This window comes from Mirounga angustirostris, unplaced genomic scaffold, assembly GCF_029215605.1.
Source record: "Mirounga angustirostris isolate CCGP_5_RB_7025 unplaced genomic scaffold, mMirAng1.0.hap1 SCAF_1, whole genome shotgun sequence".
NCBI lineage: Eukaryota > Metazoa > Chordata > Mammalia > Carnivora > Phocidae > Mirounga > Mirounga angustirostris.
This window is the reverse complement of record NW_026991709.1, coordinates 58,988,246-59,007,489: the sequence shown is the minus strand read 5'-3', so window position 1 is coordinate 59,007,489 and position 19,244 is coordinate 58,988,246. Positions and strand designations below refer to the sequence as shown.

General features: G+C 40.0%; 1 protein-coding gene across 4 annotated transcripts in view; it reads left to right on the top strand.

Annotated features, from left to right (window-relative positions):
• CCDC191 (coiled-coil domain containing 191) overlaps positions 1-19,244 on the top strand; it is a 99,075-nt gene that overhangs the window by 38,395 nt on the left and 41,436 nt on the right. For all 4 annotated transcript variants that reach the window (XR_006795547.3, XM_045902894.3, XM_064591714.1 and 1 more), the window contains 4 exons: positions 11,223-11,472; positions 14,980-15,437; positions 16,233-16,345; positions 18,743-18,825. Coding sequence is in view for 3 of the 4 variants with exons in the window: in XM_045902894.3 (XP_045758850.1) it covers positions 11,223-11,472; positions 14,980-15,437; positions 16,233-16,345; positions 18,743-18,825 (904 nt within the window). In the remaining variant the exon portion in view is untranslated. The remainder of the gene's footprint in view (positions 1-11,222; positions 11,473-14,979; positions 15,438-16,232; positions 16,346-18,742; positions 18,826-19,244) is intronic.

The following is a 19,244-nucleotide window of genomic DNA, read 5'->3' as shown; positions in this document are numbered from 1 at the left end:
CCTCCAGTCCCATCCATGTTGATGTAAAAGTTGGGTATTCATCCTTTCCGATGGCTGAGTAATATTCCATTGTATATATGGACCATGTCTTCTTTATCCATTCATCTGTTGAAGGGCATCTCGGCTCTTTCCACAGTTTGGCTATTGAGGACATTGCTGCTATGAACATTGGGGTGCATATGGCCCTTCTTTTCACTACATCTGTGTCTTTGGGGTAAATACCCAGTAGTGCAATTGCTGGGTCATAGGGTAGCTCTATTTTTAATGTCTTGAGGAACCTCCACACTGTTTTCCAAAGTGGCTGTACCAACTTGCATTCCCACCAACAGTGTAAGAGGGTTCCCCTTTCTCCACAACCTGTCCAACATTTGTTGTTTCTTTCCCTGTTCGTTTTTGCCATTCTAACTGGTGTAAGGTGGTATCTCAATGTGGTTTTGATTTGAATTTCCCTGATGGCTAATGATGATGGACATTTTTTCATGTCTGTTAGCCATTTGTATGTCTTCTTCAGAGAAGTGTCTTTTCATCTCTTCTGCCCACTTTTTGACTTGATTATTTGTTTTTTGGGTGTTGAGTTTGAGAAGATCTTTATAGATCTTGGATACCAGCCCTTTATCTGTAGTGTCATTTGCAACTATCTTCTCCCATTCTGTGGGTTGCCTCTTTGTTTTGTTGACTGTTTCCTTTGCTGTGCAGAAGCTTTTTATCTTGATGAAGTCCCAAAAGTTCATTTTTGCTTTTGTTTCACTAGCCTTTGAAGATGTATCTTGAAAGAAGTTGCTGTGGGCGATGTCAAAGAGGTTACTGCCTATGTTCTTCTCTAGGATTTTGATGGATTCCTGTCTCACATTGAGGTCTTTCATCCACTTTGAGTTTATCTTTGTGAATGGTGTTAGAGAATGGTCGAATTTCATTCTTCTGCATGTGGCTGTCCAGTTTTCCCAGCACCATTTATTGAAGAGACTGTCTTTTTTCCATTGCATGTTTTTCCCTGCTTTTTCAAAGATTATTTGACCTTAGAGTTGAGGGTCCATATCTGGGTTCTCTATTCTGTTCCATTGGTCTATATGTCTGTTTTTGTGCCAGTACCATGCTGTCTTGGTGATCACAGCTTTGTAATATAGCTTGAAGTTGGGCAACATGATGCCCCCAGCTTTGTTTTTCTTTTTCAACATTTCCTTGGCGATTCGGGGTCTTTTCTGATTCCATACAAATTTTAGGATTGTTTGTTCCAGCACTTTGAAAAATGTCATTGGAATTTTGATCGGGATGGCATTGAAGGTATAGATTGCTCTGGGTAGCATAGACATTTTAACAATGTTTATTCTTCTGATCCATGAGCATGGAATATTTTTCCATCTTTTTGTGTCTTCTTCAATTTCTTTCATGAGTGTTCTGTAGTTCCTAGAGTATAGATCCTTTACCTCTTTGGTTAGGTTTATTCCGAGGTATCTTATGGTTTTTGGTGCTATTGTAAATGGAATCGTTTCTCTAATCTCTCTTTCTACAGTTGCGTTGTTAGTGTATAAGAAAGCAACTGATTTCTGTGCATTGATTTTGTATCCTGCCACATTACTGAATTGCTGGATGAGTTCTAGTAATTTGGGGGTGGAGTCTTTGGGTTTTCCACATAAAGTATCATGTCATCTGTGAAAAGAGAGAGTTTGACTTCTTCTTTGCCAATTTGAATACCTTTTATTTCTTTTTGTTGTCGGATTGCTGTTGCTAGGACTTCTAGTACTTTGTTTAACCATAGTGGCAAGAGTGGGCATCCTTGACGTGTTCCTGATCTTAAGGGAAAGGCTCTCAGCTTTTCCCCAATGAGGATGATATTCGCTGTGGGTTTTTCATAGATGGATTTTATAAACTTGAGGAATGTTCCCTCTATCCCTATACTCTGGAGAGTTTTAATCAGGAAAGGATGTTGTATTTTGTCAAATGCTTTTTCTGCATCAATTGAGAGGACCATATGGTTCTTCTCCCTCCTCTTATTAATGTGAATTGATTGATTTGTGAATGTTGAACCACCCTTGCATCCCAGGATAAATCCCACTTGGTTGTGGTGGATGATCCTTTTAATGTATTGTTGGATCCTATGAGCTAGGATTTTGTTGAGGATTTTGGAATCCATATTCATCAGGGATATTGGTCTGAAATTCTCCTTTTTGATGGGGGTCTTGGCCTGGTTTGGGGATAAGGTAATGCTGGCCTCATAGAATGAGTTTGGAAGTTTTCCTTCTGTTTCTGCTTTTTGAAACAATTTCAGTAGAATAGGTATTATTTCTTCTTTGAATGTTTGGTAGAATTCCCCAGGGAATCCATCAGGCCCTGGACTCTTGTTTTTTGGGAGGTTTTTGATCACTGCTTCAATCTCGTTTCTGGTTATTGGCCTATTCAGGTTGTCAATTTCTTCCTGTTTCAGTCTTGGCAGCTTATAGGTTTCCAGGAAGGCCTCCATTTCATCCAGATTGCTCAGTTTATTGGCATATAGTTATTGATAATAATTTCTAATAATTGTTTCTATTTCCTTGGTGTTAGTCGTGATCTCTCCCCTTTCATTCATAATTTTATTAATTTGGGTCCTTTCTCTTTTCTTTTGGATAAGTCTGGCCAGTGGTTTATCGATCTTATTCTTTCAAAGAACCAACTTCTAGTTTCATTGATCTGATCTACTGTGTTTCTGGCTTCTAATTCATTGATCTCTGCTTTAATTTTAATTATTTCTCTTCTAATGCGTGGCTTAGGCATCGTTTGTTACTTTTTCTCTAGTTCTTTAAGGTGTAGAGTTAGTTGGTGAATTCGGGATTTTTCTATTTTTTTGAGTGAGGCTTGGATGGCTATGTATTTCCCCCTTAGGACCACCTTTGCAGTATCCCATAGGATTTTGGACCGATGTGTTTTCATTCTCATTGATTTCCATGAATTGTTTAAGTTCTTCTTTGATTTCCTGGTTGACCCAAACATTCTTGAGCAGAGTGGTCTTTAGCTTCCAAGTGTTTGAATTTCTGCCAAATTTTTTCTTGTGATTGAGTTCCAGTTTTAAAGCATTGTGGTCTGAGAATATGCAGGGAATAATCTCAATCTTTTGGTATCAGTTGAGACCTGATTTGTGACCCAGTATGTGGTCTATTCTGGAGAAAGTTCCATGTGCGCTCGAGAAGAATGAGTATTCTGTTGTTTTAGGGTGGAATGTTCTGTAAATATCTATGAGGTCCATCGGTCCAATGTATCATTCAAAGCTCTTGTTTCCTTGTTGATTTTCTGCTTAGATGATCTGTCCATTGCTGAGAGTGGAGTATTGAGGTCTCCTACAATTATTGTTATCAATATGACTCTTTATTTTGGATAACAGTTGGCTTATGTAGATGGCTGCTCCCATGTTGGGGGCATAGATATTTACAATTGTTAGATCTTCTTGTTGGATAGACCCTTTAAGAATGATACAGTGTCCTTCTGTGTCTCTAATTACAGACTTTAGTTTAAAATCTAATTTGTCTGATATAAGAATTGCTACCCCAGCTTTCTTTTGAGGTCCGCTGGCATGGAAGATGGATCTCCATCCCTTCACTTTCAGTCTGGATGTATCTTTAGGTTCAAAATGAGTCTCTTGTAGGCAGCGTATGCATGGGTCCTGTCTTTTTATCCAATCTGTAACCCTGTGCCGTTTTATGGGAGCATTTAGGCCATTCACATTGAGAGTGATTATTGAAAGATATGAATTAATTGTCATCATGTTGCCTGTGAAGACATTGTTTTTATAGATTGTCCCTATGAATTTCTGTTGTATATCACTCTTGGGGTCTTTCTCCTTTTATAGAACCCCCCTTAATATTTCTTGCAGGGCCGGCTTAGTGTTCACATATTCTTTCAGTTTCTGCCGGTCGTGGAAGCTCTGCATCTCTCCATTCATTCTAAATGAAAGCCTTGCCAGATAAAGTATTCTTGGCTCCATGTTCTTCTCATTTAGTACCCTGAATATGTCTTGCCAGGCCTTTCTGGCTTGCCAGGTCTCTGTGGATAGGTCTGACGTTATTCTGATGTTCCTCCCTCTGTACATAAGGAATCTCTTCCCCCTAACTGCCCTTAAGATGGTTTCCTTGGTTCTAAGGTTTGCAAGTTTTACTATTACATGCCGGGGTGTTGGCCTGTTTTCCTTGATCTTGGGAGGGGTCCTCTCTGCCTCTAGGACGCGAATGTTTGTTTCATTCCCCAGATTAGGGAAATTCTCAGCTACGATTTACTCAAATACATCTTCTAGTCCTCTCTCTCTCTCCACTCCCTCCAGGATTCCAATTATTCTGACATTGGAACGCTTCATGGTGTCACTTATTTCTGTGATTCTGTTTTCATGGATTCTGAGTTGTTTTTCCCTGGCCTCCTCTTTTCCCTTTTTATCTATTATATTGTCTTCCAGGTTGCTTATTCTCTCTTCTGCCTCAGTTACCCTAGCTGTTAGATTATCTAGATTGGATTGGATCTCATTGATAGCATTTTTAAGTTCTGCCAATTCAACTTTCATTTCTGCCCTTAGAGACTCTATGTTGCCATTAATTGATTTCTCCATTCTAGCCATTGTCTTCACAATTGCTAGCTGAATTCCATCTCCGACATCTTGGTTATGTCTGCATCCATTTGTAAATCTGCAGCATAAGTCATAATCTCTGAGTCTTTTCTATTTTGGGGGCTCCTCCTCCTAGTCATTCTGTTGATGGGTGTTTGAGGGAATGTATAGAGTCCAAATTATTGACCAGAACCCAAGCAAGATGCACCGGTTTTCTTGGGACCTTAGGGTTGCTGGCCTCTTGTTTTCCCAGCCTGTCTTCTGCGGGAGGGGCCTGCTGCGCTGTTACTCAGGCACCGTTTGGGCGGAGTTGCCCTGCGCCCCTGTGGTGGGGGATGGGCTCAGTGGGAATCAGTTTTAGGGGCTTTTGTTCTCTGGCGGCTTTCCCTGGCGGCTTTCCACGTCTCTTCCGCGAGTCAGAGCAGAAGAGACCGTTTCCAACCCTCTGCCTCAGAGCAGAGAGACCACAGTCTATTCTTCAGTGAGCTCTCCAGGCCACATTCTCTCCATTTCTGTCTGTGCTGCCATAAACTGCAGCGTCCTGGGTTGTGCACCCCTCCGCAGCGCTCCCAGTCCTGCCTCCAGGTCGGGGCACGTCTCTGCCTTTTGTGCTTCTAAAACCGCCAGCCACCCCCAGTTCGCACGCACGACCCCGCCGCTCCGGGTTTCCGCCCCAGCGGCCGCCCTAAAGTCCTTTCCCTGCTGCTACTGGTCTGCGAGTCTGTGCCTCATCCCCAGCACGCGAGGCTGTTGCTCACCGGCGGTGTAGGATCCCCACAGCCAGGCTCCCTCCTGCTGCCGTTTATTCTCCGATATCTGCCCGCGGAATCACGGCTCCCCGCTTCGTACCTCGAAACTGACCGACTGCGATATTCTGTTTGTAGAGATCCAGATCTTCTTACATCTCAGGCTGGTTTCGTGGGTGCTCAGAGTGGTCTGATAGATACCCAGCTCAATTCTGGGGACCAGTTGAAATAGGGTCCCCTACTCCTCCGCCACCTTTCCTCCTATCCTAAGAGGGAGTTTTCTACTTTGGGGGAGAAACTGGTAAACCAGCACATAGGCAGCTTGTGGGAGAGCAGGCTGGGGTGAGCCCACATGCTAGCCTAGAGGTGGGGAAGCTGAATTGAAAATAGACTGTCAGGTATTCCCATATCCCCACTCCTCGTTTTAGCATTGTTTTGGGCAATCACTTATGGAGTGGAGCCCCTCTGTGAATCATGTTCGGTGCCCTTCCCTCCATGCTCACCTGGGTATCCAGGCGAGACACTAGAAACTGCATGGCATCCGAAGCTGGTAAAGCTCCTCATAGGTCTGTCAGACAGGCAGGGGGCCCACACTTGCACTGCCTGCCTCGCTTTAAAACTCTTTCAGACAGAATTGTTGTTAGCTTCCACTCTTTCCCTGGGGGCTGCCTGGTGCCTTATTGAATGCGTTAGCTTATCCATCCCTGTTCCTGTTCATCCCAAATGCAGCTGTCCGCCCTGCTACTGTTTTCGCGTTCTGCATCAGATTTCGGCACTCAGTCAAATCACGAGTGTGTGGGTTATTTATTTATCATTTCTCGTTTCCTTTTAAAAACTTCAAGACACTTTTTAGATATCTGGTGGTCTTGTCCTAAGATAGTGTTATCTTCCATGATAATTTGTTCTATATATTCGGGGTGTGTGTGGGGGTGTGTGTCTGTGTGTTTTAAATTAGATCTTTAAAAAAAAAATCCTGTAGGACAGGCAATGTAGGTTTCGTTTTTTGTTTTTTAGGGTGATACCATTTTTAGGAGGAAACTGAGGCTTAGAAACTTCCAGGTGCTTATCTAGTGTCCCCTGTCTAGTTAGTATTCTTCTGACTTACGGGTTCTAGAACATGCACTGATCACTAAGCATCATTTGAGGTGTTGATTCTAAACAGCACAGTTCATATTTCAATTTCTATTTAAACCTTTATATTTTATATTCTTACGTGTGAGTTAGTAGAAAATACATATTGGTCTCTGCCCCTGGTTTCTGGAACAGAGCTCCTAAAACCCTTATCATTTAGGAAACTAAATGATAAGAGTACTGGGAACATCTCTTGTTCTAATATCTTTGACCTCTGCTCCTGACAGAACTCCTGAAACCCTTGTAATTTCCTGAGTGATAGGAGTGTCTTTTGTTCTAATGAGATAGCTCTGGGTTGGCTCCTGGATGGCTCTTGGATGAGGGTTGGTCACCAGAAAGACCAAGCCATGATCAGAAACTTGGAATTTTTGGCCTTGCCCCCCATTCTCTTGAAAAAGGAAAAAGGCTGAAATGGAGTTAACATCAGTCATAGCTACATGATGAAGCCTCCATAAAATCCCAAAAGTACAGGCTTCAAGGAACTTCCAGGCAGGTGAACACATCCACATTGACACCCCAAGTACATGGGGACAGAAGCTCTTGTGCTCAGGATCCTCCCATACCTCACTTTATGCACAAGGGGCAAGCTGAACTGGCAAGTAGGAGAAATTCGAATCCCTGGCCTCCTCTGCACTGTGTCTGTGGCAGGCCCCCGAAAGGCGGAGCTCCTGAGCCACTCTTCAGCGGGGAGGCGATCAGATTAGCCTAGGGAGTTGCCTCAGGGTGAATTCATGGAATATGTTACCTGGTCAAGGATTATTTATATTTAGAAAGAACAAGAGAGCGAGGCTACCCAAGGAGTATTGCCATAGTGGTGGACCGTGAGGAGAACAGGGGTGTATCCGCCAGGCCAGTGGCCCTCCTCAAGATCTCTTCAGATTCCTCTGGGGTGCGCTCCGGTGGGTGGGGAAAGCTTAGGGTCTTCTCAGGTCTTTTCTGAACATGTGTCCTGTCCCGGGCAAGCAGGTTACTTTCTAAATCTTTCATTGCCATGGGGTTTGTTATATCTCCTCTTTGATTTCTGGTTTTGCTGGAGCCCTCCTTTTCTCTCCTTTTTGAGGAGTCTGCCTAAAGCTTTATCAATTTTGTTGATCTTTTCACTGATCTGTTCTTTTTTTGGTTTTGTTTTGTTTCCATTGTTTATTTCTGCTCTAATGTTATCTCCTTCCTTCTGCTGGTTTTGGGGTTCTTTCTTTTTCTCCTTTAGGTATAAGGTTAGGTTGTTGGAGATTTTTCTTGCTTCTTGAAGTAGGCCTGTATTACTCTAAACTTCCCTCTTTTTTTAAAGTTTTTATTTAAGGGGCGCCTGGGTGGCTCAGTCGTTAAGCGGCTGCTTTCGGTTCAGGTCATGATCCCAGGGTCCTGGGATCGAGCCCCGCATTGGGCTCCCTGCTCCACAGGAGGCCTGCTTCTCCCTCTCCCACTCCCCCTGCTTGTGTTCCCTCTCTCGTTGCGTCTCTCTCTGTCAAATAAGTAAATAAAATCTTAAAAAAATAATAAAGTTTTTATTTAAATTCTAGTTAACATGCAGTGTAATATTAGTTTGAGGTGAACAATATAGTAACTCAATACTTCCTTACAACACAAAGTGCTTATCACAACAGGTGCACTCCTTAATCCCAATTACCTATTTAAGCCATCCCCCCACCAACCTCCCTTCTGGTAACCATCAGTAAACTAGCAAAGGGGGAAAAAAGAGAGAGAGGGAAAGGATTTTCATCTGTATCCTTCATCATGTTCTTTAATAAACAGGTAAACATAAATGTTTCCCTGAGTTCTGTGAGCTACTGTAGCGAATTATCAAACCCAAGGACGGGGTGGTTGGAACCTCTGATCTATAGCCAATTGATCAGAAGCACAGGTGATAGATAACCTGGGTTTGTGACTGGCATCTGAAGCTGGGGAGTGGGGGCAGGGGGGAGAGTCTTATGGGACTGAGCCCTTAACCTGTGGGATCTGACACTGTCTTTGGGGTAGATAGTATCAGAACTGAGTTGAATTCTTGGATACCATGCTGCATGTCCAAGAGTTAGTTGCTTGTTGGTGTGGGGAAGAGCCTTCAACACATTTGGTGACTGTAGTGCCAGAAGTGAGGTGTTCTCTGAAAGGGTAAAGGAGACACACAGGAGACAAAGACAGTGGGGAAGAACCAGGTTTTTCCCTGCAGAGGAAGGAAAATGAAGTTTTTCCATTATATTTGGTCTTTAGGGACAGCCTTTCTGTGCATGCAGTTACATAACTGTGATGATCAATTTATATACTCTTGCCAGAAATTCCCAGATTTCAGCTTGGAAGCATCTTGGGACAGGGTGTTTTCCATAAGGGAACTCTGTCCTTCATTGTATGATTATCTGGGAACTGTGTCTGAAACCATTCTTTTGGTTAGCATACCTAAGTATTGTATCAGATTGAGGTTTTAAGAAGTTTGAGTATTTTTCTTTCAGAAATATTTATGTTTTTAGTGTCATCTTTTAAAAAGTATGGAAACTAGCTTATTTGGAATATTATCACTCTGCCGAAGTGAACTGCAGAGGAACAGGAGTAAAACCAGCCTGTGTCTGGATCCCTAGCTTCTGCATTTCTGCTCTTCCATCTGAATGCACAAATGTGGATATCTCCAATACATTGTGAAATCCCCTATACAACCACTATAGAGTGGGCTCTAGGTACTATGGTCAACATGCAACTTTTACCCGTTTTCTTACTGTTTAGTCTTTTTGTTATAGTTGCAGAAATATTTTTCTCTTTGCCTTTTTATAGCGTCCAAATAATCTCTTCCATGACAGTCGAAACCCTAGTGCTGCTTTTGGCTGTTTATGCTCTAAAAACATGAAATTAACACATCAGATAAATTTCACACTCCCCCTTCCTGAGCAGATTGATGTAAATTGAATTTCACATTAATCAGACAGAGCAGTATACATCTTCTGTCCAGTGGGAATTTATGATTTTCACTTACTTAAGAAAAGTGCTAGATGCTTTTTATTTGTTTCACTATTTAAACATTGACATTTTTGGAGCTTTTTTCTTACCTGCGTTGCTACCTGATTTGTTATCCTTATCTCCTCTAAAGTTTGTGTTTTGAGGTTATTCAGTCCCATATTAATTTATTTCCATCAAATTAAATTCCATGTATAAATATTTATATTACCACTTATATTGTACTTTTATTACAAAAACTTCAGTTGATCAAGTATTAATTATCATTAATACAGTAGAGGGAAGCAATTAAATACAATGAAATACACTGTTGGCAGAGTTGTTGTTAGTGTTTATCCTGAATTTCACTATTTCAGTTGACTCTACTCCCACTAATTGGTTGTTTCATCCAACTCCTCTGACATAGGTTAAATTCTGTGACTTTAGAGTAGTCTTTTTCAAACTAAGGGTTTTAATCCATTAATGGGTCCTGAAATCAGCCTCCAGATGAGCTGTATTTTTTCAAAGAAATGGAATGGAACAGAAAATCCAGAATGCACCTCTGGTAGTAAGGATAGATATTGTTTGGTGAAACTTATGTTTCAATTATATGTACTTTTGTTTCATACACATTTTCACACTTAAACTTGTATATTGTGTCACAGTGTAACATTTTTCTTACTGTAGGTGCCAGTCAAAAAAGATTTAAGTCACTTAAGCATTTAAGAACTCTAGAAATGTTCTCCTGATGCATTGACTTAAGAATTTTATGATTTTTTTTTTTATATATAACCCCAAAGAGTCCATGAGGAGAGTTAAGCATTAAGGGATGTTTAACAGAAATGGGTATACAAATAGTATTATAGAGAACTTATCTGAGTCACCTTTACAAAATAAAATCAAGTAGATGTCTATACAATAGATTTTAAACCTCAAAACTGACCCCTGATGCAATATAATAAGTTCCAAACTCTACACCTTACTTCTTCAGAGACAATAATCATCCACTTATAGATAGCACTCAGAGACCTCCACAAAAATGTCTCCTAATGGTGATCCCCTTTGGGAAGGGAATGAAGCAGGCGGTTCCCAGCTCCACTCGGTGATGTCCCCTAACATCATGAAGTTTCCAGGAATCAAAAGGAGCTCTTCCTTACGAAGAGAATGAACCAGACCCTCTACTGGACTGTGAGGGTGTGAATGAGTTCCATGAGAGCAAGTGCCTTGTCTTTGACACGTCTTTCATATGTTTCCAATGTTCAGCAAGTCTCCTCACAAAGCAGTGCTTCATTCATTCAGTTTAAGGGTTTGATAAATGAATCCTTCTCTTTAGAGATCCTGTCCCTGATCAAGTCCTTCTTTCATAAGAGCCACGCTCATGGTTTCATATTGACTTTTTCTAAGTCTTATACTTAAGTCGTTATTGACAGTTCACTTGTTATATCTTGTTCCATTCCCTTTCTCCCAAACCTCTGTCTTCCTTAGATTTGCAAGCATGGCTGAAATCTCCCTCACGCATTCATCCTTTTAAAAGTAGCTATTTATATGCCTATTTCTTTTGCTCATTCCCCTCCAAAAACTCTCAGAAACTATTTTGTGGTAATTTAAAAAATGTAATATGCCTCTGTGACATGATAGAACTCTTTCTTCTGAGGTAATCTCTTAAGGTGCCAACGGCCTCTACAAGCAGACCTTTTGCACCCGGGAATTTGATAAAGCGATTCCATTTAGCTTAAATAGAAGGATATGCTGGATCGAAGATGGAACATTTCTGGGACTCCTTTAGACTTGTGTTTCATTTATATTATCAACAAACGAGCTGTAAATGGCTTCTTCTTTTTAACGGGAAGTACTTTGTTGCTTAGAAAACAACACCTGGCCACTGAGTATAACCGGAAACAAGTCCTCCGACACCGCTTTACAGAATGGCAGCGTTGGCACCGTGCAGAGGTTGTGAAGAGGGAGCTGGCTCTAACAAAGGAGGAAACTAGGAAGAAAATGAATGAGCTGCTAGAGGCGGCATCCCTAGGGAAACTCAGCACAAATGGGTCATCAGGCATCAGTCTACTTGAGGAGGCAGCAGCTATGGTGGATCCGCCTATAAGAAATGGAGAGGTACACTGTTTTTCCTTTGCTCGGGCTTCTGCTTATTAAACAGTGGCGTTTGAGCTCCACACGTGGGTACAGCCTGGGTTATATTAGCCACTGTCCGATTGCCTTGCCTGGACTATCTAGAGGATGAGAGCTGTGCACAGTGCACAAAGGTTACCGTTCAGTCAGTGTTTATTTTCTTGAATCAAATCTGCATTTTATATATCACACATAAACTTCAGTGTACTTGAGACTTGGTAGGGACATAATATAGAGATGGGAATTTAAAACAACTAAGTGAAAGACTCCTTCAGGAACAGTTATATAAAGCATTGTTTATAACTCTTGAACTCCTCTTACTTGATCATCAGACATTTCCTATCTAAATGAGCTTGATATATATATACATATATATCAATCACACATACATATAGATATACATTCATACACACATACATACATACATATGTGTGGGAAATTTTTAAGTTTTTATTTTTCTAATAAGAAAAATCATATGTGTTAATTATGGTAATTTGATAGGAGAAAATGACAGGAAAAAGCAGAGTAGCCTCTAATTCCATCATCTGGAGATAACCACAAGTAACATGTTGAATAGCCATATAGTCTTTTCTCTATTCAGGCATATGCAAATTTTTCTCTGTAATATTTTATTTAGCTTTTAAATTTTCTTCAGTCAAGTTATTGAGGATATCTACTTTTTCATAATACATAATACAGAGAAAAAGTAAGGCCATTTTTTTTCTTAATAATAATATAACTGTTCTGTTTTTCTAAAAAAAATTTGCAATTTCACAATATAACATGAGAATATTCTATGTTACTAAATCTGCTGCAACATTAGTGCCCAACTGACAGTAAACCACAGATCAGACCTGCAGAATCAGCATTTCTGGTTGTGGGGCACCTGTATTATTTTTTTTTTTAAGTTTCACAGGTGAACCTGATGAATACCCTGTGATTAAGGACTGCTGTTCTGTGCCATCATTTTGTAATGGCTCTCAGATATTCAGTCATGAGCCCTAAGCTAGAATCTGTTTACATTTTTCTGTATTGCTGGACATTTAAGTTGTTTCCAGTTTGTCACTATTGCAAACAATGCTTCAGTAATCATCCTTGTAACAAAATCTTTGCACACATACACTTTTACTTAAATGCTTTACTTAGAATAAATACCTAAAAATAGAATGCAAATTGCCTTTCTGGAAAGGTTGTGCCAAAGAAATGCCTGTGTTCCTGCCTGGTTAACACATTTTTCATTGTTGCTAAGTTGATAGGAAAATATTTTCATCTTATTATTGCTTCGGCATTTGCATTTTTTTATTACTAGTGAGGTTAAACATTTTTTATAATGTCCATTTACATATATATGTATGTGAAAATGGACATAGATAGATATTTAGTGACTTGTCTATTCCTGCCCTTATACATTTTTCTACTTGATTATATATCTTTTTCTTATTTATAGAAGCTCTTTATATTTTTAAGACTATTGGTGTTTTTATTACTATATATTTTGCAAATTTTTTTTCATTTTTTCATTTGTCTTTTTGGGTAATTTTTGGTGTTTTGGTACTATACAGAGTTAAGTTTTTATAAAGTGAATCCTATCAGTTTTTGCTTTCATAATTGCACTTGTCATATTTGAAAAGTCCTTTGGAGAAGATCCTCTACCCCCTCACCTTCATCCTAGACCCCTCCACATAATGCTATTAGGTACTTAACTCAGACATGTAAAATTAAATTGGGCACCAGAGGGGCCCCAGTCTTGCTTTTTACCCTGATTACTGCCAGCAGGTAGACTGGTTTTAATTTAAGCCTAGCCTCTCAGCAAAGGGGTATCATGAGGATCCTTAGGGGGACTGATGTCCTCTAGGCAGTTTATCTGCCTTTATGTCAGTTAGGTAGTTTTGTTTCCATTAAGACAGCAGAGTATTCTATCTTAAGAAATAGCTGTCTGAACCTTTTACTTTACAAAGTTACACTGTTATTATCTGTAAATTTTTAAAAAGTCAACAAAGTATTTTTTACTTGCATAAAACAGAAAAATTACTATGTGTATATAGTGTGTATATTACACACACAATGTATATATATGACTCAAGAAATAAAAACCTTTAAATCTCTGAAGTTAACTCTGAAAAGAATTTTATAAAGAAAGGATGTTATAAAAAATAGAGCAAGTGAAAATGAAAGGATGTAATGGACTCTCTAGGTTATTAGATAAATCCTAATTTTTTCCAGAGTGTAGAGTATAACATGAACAAATAAAATATGATATCTTTAGTTAGATGCCCACTAATTATACAGTCATAGGGACTCAAGTACCACAAATGCATATTATACCTTGAAAAATTTCAAAACTATCAGATAGCTAATAGATGACTTTTCGCTAATTATGCCAGACTGTTCAGTCCTGTTCTAGTAAGTACAATCTGCACCATTAAGCTTTGTTTCATTCTCTTATTTTCACCTTGAAAAGTTACCATGATCCAAAAGAAATCTTTTTGCTATACTCAAGGCTTTTACAGTCTTGCTGAGTTAATAATGTACCATTATCACAAAATTTAAAAGGGCCTAAAACATATACCCTGCTTGATGCTGAATTACTTAAGCAGGTGTTCTCGTGAATAAATGTCCATTGACATTTCTGAAATAGAAGGTTATTTTTTAGTCTTTAGCATGTCATATATCACATTTTTTACTTCAGCTGAATCTATAGGAAATATTTCCATCATCATGAAAAATATTTTTGAGTACCTTAGAGTGAGAAGCTTCTAAGATACAAATACTTCATAGTATTTTTCTTCTTGTACCACTGCAGATGGCAGAATCAAAAGCTGGTTAGACCTTAGGCCATAGAATCAAACCATTCTAAAAGAGACATTTTAAGTATGCATTATTTTGGCCAGGAAAAGTTTTCCCGATTAAGAATTCTGTTTCCTCCCCCTCTATCAGAACTTAAAATTGAGTATGATACCTCAGTCTATTAAATGAGATCCATTACATGATAAAGCTTTGAAAACTATTAAGCCATATGCTAAAATATAATATTATTGGTAATATTCTTATGTAATGCAGTTATTTGCCCAGTAATCCTGGGCTTACAGATATTTCCCACAGGTAGTCTGGCAATAGTCTGGAGACTGTAAGCTTTAATCCAGGCTTTGATCCTGAGAATGAATGAATTAATTAATTAAAGAGTGAATACATAATTACATACATACATACCTTGTGATTAATTTATTAGTGGCAAGAAAAGCATTGAGAGAACAGAGCTGTTATTGATTTGTAAAGGTATTTGTTAGTTTCGAACATTCTTGAGGGAGAATATATTCTTCACTACAAAATTCAGAGTTAATTCATGCAGATTAAAATTCCTGTAGTATGTACCTGGAGTAATCCGGCCTCATTCACAAACCAACTATCCAAATGAGACATTTCTAAGAGCACGGTTTTCTTATTGCACAGTCCTCTAAACAGCTGAGCTGTAACATGCTCCTTCTCTCTCAGGTGACTGCCGGGCCACCTCTGCGGGAAAAGCCTCCCTCAGGGAGCTGTGATTGCATGCCCGGCCCCCACCTAGGAAGACCAACAAAGAGCGACTTGCAGGTTCCCCTCCAGCATGTCCCTCTGAACACATCCGACAATAAGCAGCACACGACCAGGGATGTCGAGCCCTCCCAACAGCCTAGAAGCAGCAAGAAGCTCAGAACCACCAGCCAGAAAACAGAATCCATTTGCATGGGTCATTTCCACAACCGCCATGTCTTCCAGCAACAGTTGATTGAAAAGCAAAAGAAGAAACTTCAGGAACAGCAGAAAACAATTCTGGAGCTGAAGCAAAGCCAGCGGCTGGCAGAGGCTCGGTGGGCCGCAGAGCGGGCTGCAGCAGTCACAGATGCCCAGAGCTGCCTGCTATCAAATCCCAGAGGAAAAGAACCCAAGAGAACGTGCCACGTGCTTCCAAAGTATGTCCATTGTATCAGAACATGCTTTGGACTCATGATTTGGGTTTTTTCACCTTGTGGTCGAGAGGCCCCTGAACCTCTTTTGCCCAGCTTCCAGACTCCATGATCTCTCCCTTTCTTTTATTGTATACTTTCAAAACGAAGAAGCCCCCCTACATTGTGATTGGTCCGTGACAGGTACTAACGGTATTTGAGGCAACCAGTTACCTGTGAATTACACAGTTAGCATTTGTGTTGTGCTGCCTTTGTCTGAGGAGCTCTGTTACTATACCAGTAAGAGAGAACAACGCTTACATGCCCTACCTCAATTTCTGGGTTTCTGATTATATTTAGTTCTGAGAAGCCGGGTTGTACAATGTCAGGTACAAATGGAGCAGCCTCTGGGCTGGCTAATTACCTAGCTTAAATCTGTAGTTGTTTTGGGTAAAAGTAAACATTTTTGAGGCTAGAATAAGAGTCCAAATTTCTCAGAAGCCACTTACGATGCTTTCAGATGTGTTTGAGACATACTCAATACATGTGATAAGGATAAGAAGTGGGTGATAGATACCCATTGATCTGAAGCACTGGTATGGGAGTCAGAGTACCTGACTCATTGCAGACTCCGGCCAGTCACCCAGCCTTTCCATGCCTTGTTATACCAGTATATCGAGTGGGTTTAATACATAGTTATCTTAGAGAGTAAAGATTAATTAAAATGTGTGAAATGCTTTGAGTTTCTCAGGTTCAAGAGCTTTGAACAGAGCTGGTTGTTGGTCTGAATTCTTTTCCTTTTTTTTTTTTTTTAACCCCCAGTTCGCCTGTTGCTTCCCCTGAGACTGATGGTAGAGGAAGTGACTCCCCAAATTCTCTCTCTGGACCCAGAAGGAACCCAAGGCAGCTGATGGCATCCCACCCCATACTGAAAGGCAGGGCAGTCTTGGTGGTGGTCTGGTGGTGGTTACCTTCCTTTCTGAAATAGAATATGCTAGGACTGAATCCGGGAAACTCAGGTTTTGAGACTTGGCAGAACCTGGTCAAAGATGGCTGGACATGTGAGGAGTGCAATGCACCAGAGAGTTCCATGCATTTTTTCCTGCTCCTTCTGCCAAACTTTTTGGCCTTCCCAAAGAATACAAAAAAAAAAAAAATGGCTGAAAGGTATATCATTGTGGATTGGTTTGGATTATGAAAAAAAATGGGACAGTTACACAAATGAGAAAACTCTTGAGTAGCTGCTAAGGACAAACATTGATAAAGATCACCTATCATTATACTTTGTTAACCTTAAATTATTGATCCATTTATAGCAATCCACATCATTTTATGAGTTGTACCTTGATGATAGGCTTTTAGTAATGAAATCTACAAACCAGACATTTTAATTTAATAACATTTTTGATGCATGTAGAAATCATTATTTAGGGGCACCTGGGTGACTCAGTCATTAAGCGTCTGCCTTCGGCTCAGGTCATGATCCCAGGGTCCTGGGATCGAGCCCTGAATCGGGCTCCCTGCTTGGCGGGAAGCCTGGTTCTCCCCCTCCCACTCCCCTGCTTGTGTTCCCTCTCTGTCTGTCTCTCTGTCAAATAAATAAATAAAATCTTCGAGAAAAAAAAAAAATCACTATTTAAACCAAACAATACTATGAGAAGAAAAGCATTTGCCACCTAGTGAATCTACTAATTGTTTTTACTGTATACGTAGTCATGCACTGTGCATATATTTGTGTATGGAGGTAGGCACGTTGGCAATTATATTGTGGTTATAAGTCTGATTTTTCACCTTTGGCAAAATTGCTGCCCTTAGAAGAAGTGATGTCATCTGAAGCACGTTATGCCCAAAGTCGATTCCTAATGAAGAAATTAGCAGTCTTTGCGTCGACTCTCTGCCAGGACAGCAGTTTATGCCATCTTTGCCTACCACTGAGGATGATCAGGAAATGCCCAGTTCAGTGTGGTTATTTTTTTTTAATTATTGTTTGATCAAGGAGTTACCATATTTTAGAACTCCAGGCTACTTTTCAAGTGGTATTTAACGATTAACTCTAGAAAAGACGGGGAACGCGCTTATTACTGGAGACTCTGCCTCTCAGGGCTCTCACTTTATTTATTTATTATTTTTAAAGATTTTATTTATTTATTTGACAGAGTTAGCGAGAGCAGGAACACAAGCAGGGGGAGTGGGAGAGGGAGAAGCAGGCTTCCCGCCGAGCAGGGAGCCTGATGCGGGGCTCAATCCCAGGACCCTGGGATCATGACCTGAGCCAAAGGCAGATGCTTAACGACTGAGCCAGGGCTCTCACTTTAATCCTTTAGTCTATTTCTGCCTCTTCCAAGACAGCTCACTGCCGCCATCTGTGGCACCCCCTCTCTTCTTTTTTCAGCAATGCAAACACTTAACATCTGTAAGAAATAGCCTGGTGAGTTTTTTGTTTATTAGTTCTTGAAACTTGGACTTAAATTTTCTTCTCTATAACATGGCACAAGGAAGCAAAAGTAATTATTGGCTGACTTAGGTGAGCAGAACTTGATACTCCTCCCACCCATTTCCCTCTTCCTGTAAAAGCCCCGACTGATGACAGAGTTGTATTTTCAGACCATCTTGCACATTTGCTTCTTTTGGATCGATATTTAATAGACTGTCAAGAACAGGAGTCTGACACTTGAATTCATTCAGATGCCAGTTCTCCAAATGCCTAGTACAATTCCATTTCCTGCCCATCTGGATATCTATCCAGGCCTTAAAACTAGATTTTAATGTATTCATCGTGACCCTAAACTTTAGTTTGTTGTTGTTGTTGTTGTTACATACACAGACATACGTATAATGACTTAGGAAAAACAGACTCAATGGGATTTGAAGACTGACTGTATTGTCAAAGTATTTGTTAGATGTAATTAAAGTTTCCTCCATTCATTAAAGAATTATCAAATTAAAATTCTGGTTTCTGGGTTTCAGTAACAAAAGTATCATCGAGGCACATTATCTTATTTAAACCAGTAAACAGTTATTCTAATAGAAAAGTAAAAACAATTTACCAATTGTTTATCATTGCTGAGGATAGGATTGTAGGTCTTTAACCTGTAGGGGGTATATAAATAACATATATATACTTATATATTTATAAATACAACTACAACTTATATTTTTAAAATATAAATTTTATATTTATATATTTATAAACAAATGTTTCTGAAATTGTAAACACTCAACTTGCAAGAAAACCCTAACAATAACACAAAATTTTGCTATAAAATGTGGAGACATTTCTCTTGCTGTGTTCCTTATATTTTTTATATTGGAACTCTGTTACTATTTTCTAGCCATGGAAGAGAGAGCAGTTCAGCGAGCTGAACGTAGGCGGATCTTGGCAGAGAGGAAGAAGAAACAAGAAGAGGAGAAATTGGTAAATCAAGAATGAAATCTGAGGCAAGAAAAAGGATTTATATAGGTCTTTATTAAAAGAAATGAAGCCTAGGGCGCCTGGGTGGCTCAGTTGGTTAAGCGACTGCCTTTGGCTCAGGTCATGATCCTGGAGTCCTGGGATCGAGTCCCGCATCGGACTCCCTGCTCAGCAGGGAGTCTGCTTCTCCCTCTGACCCTCCCCCCTCTCATGCTCACTCTATCTCATTCTCTCTCTCAAATAAATAAATAAAATCTTTAAAAAATAAAAAAAGAAATAAAAGAAATGAAGCCTAGGGGTTCATGGGTGGTTCAGTCGGTTAAGCATCCAACTCTTGATTTTGGCTCAGGTCATGATCTCAGGGTCATGAGATCGCGAGCCCCGCATCAGGCTCCACACTGGGCATGGAGCCTGCTTAAGAT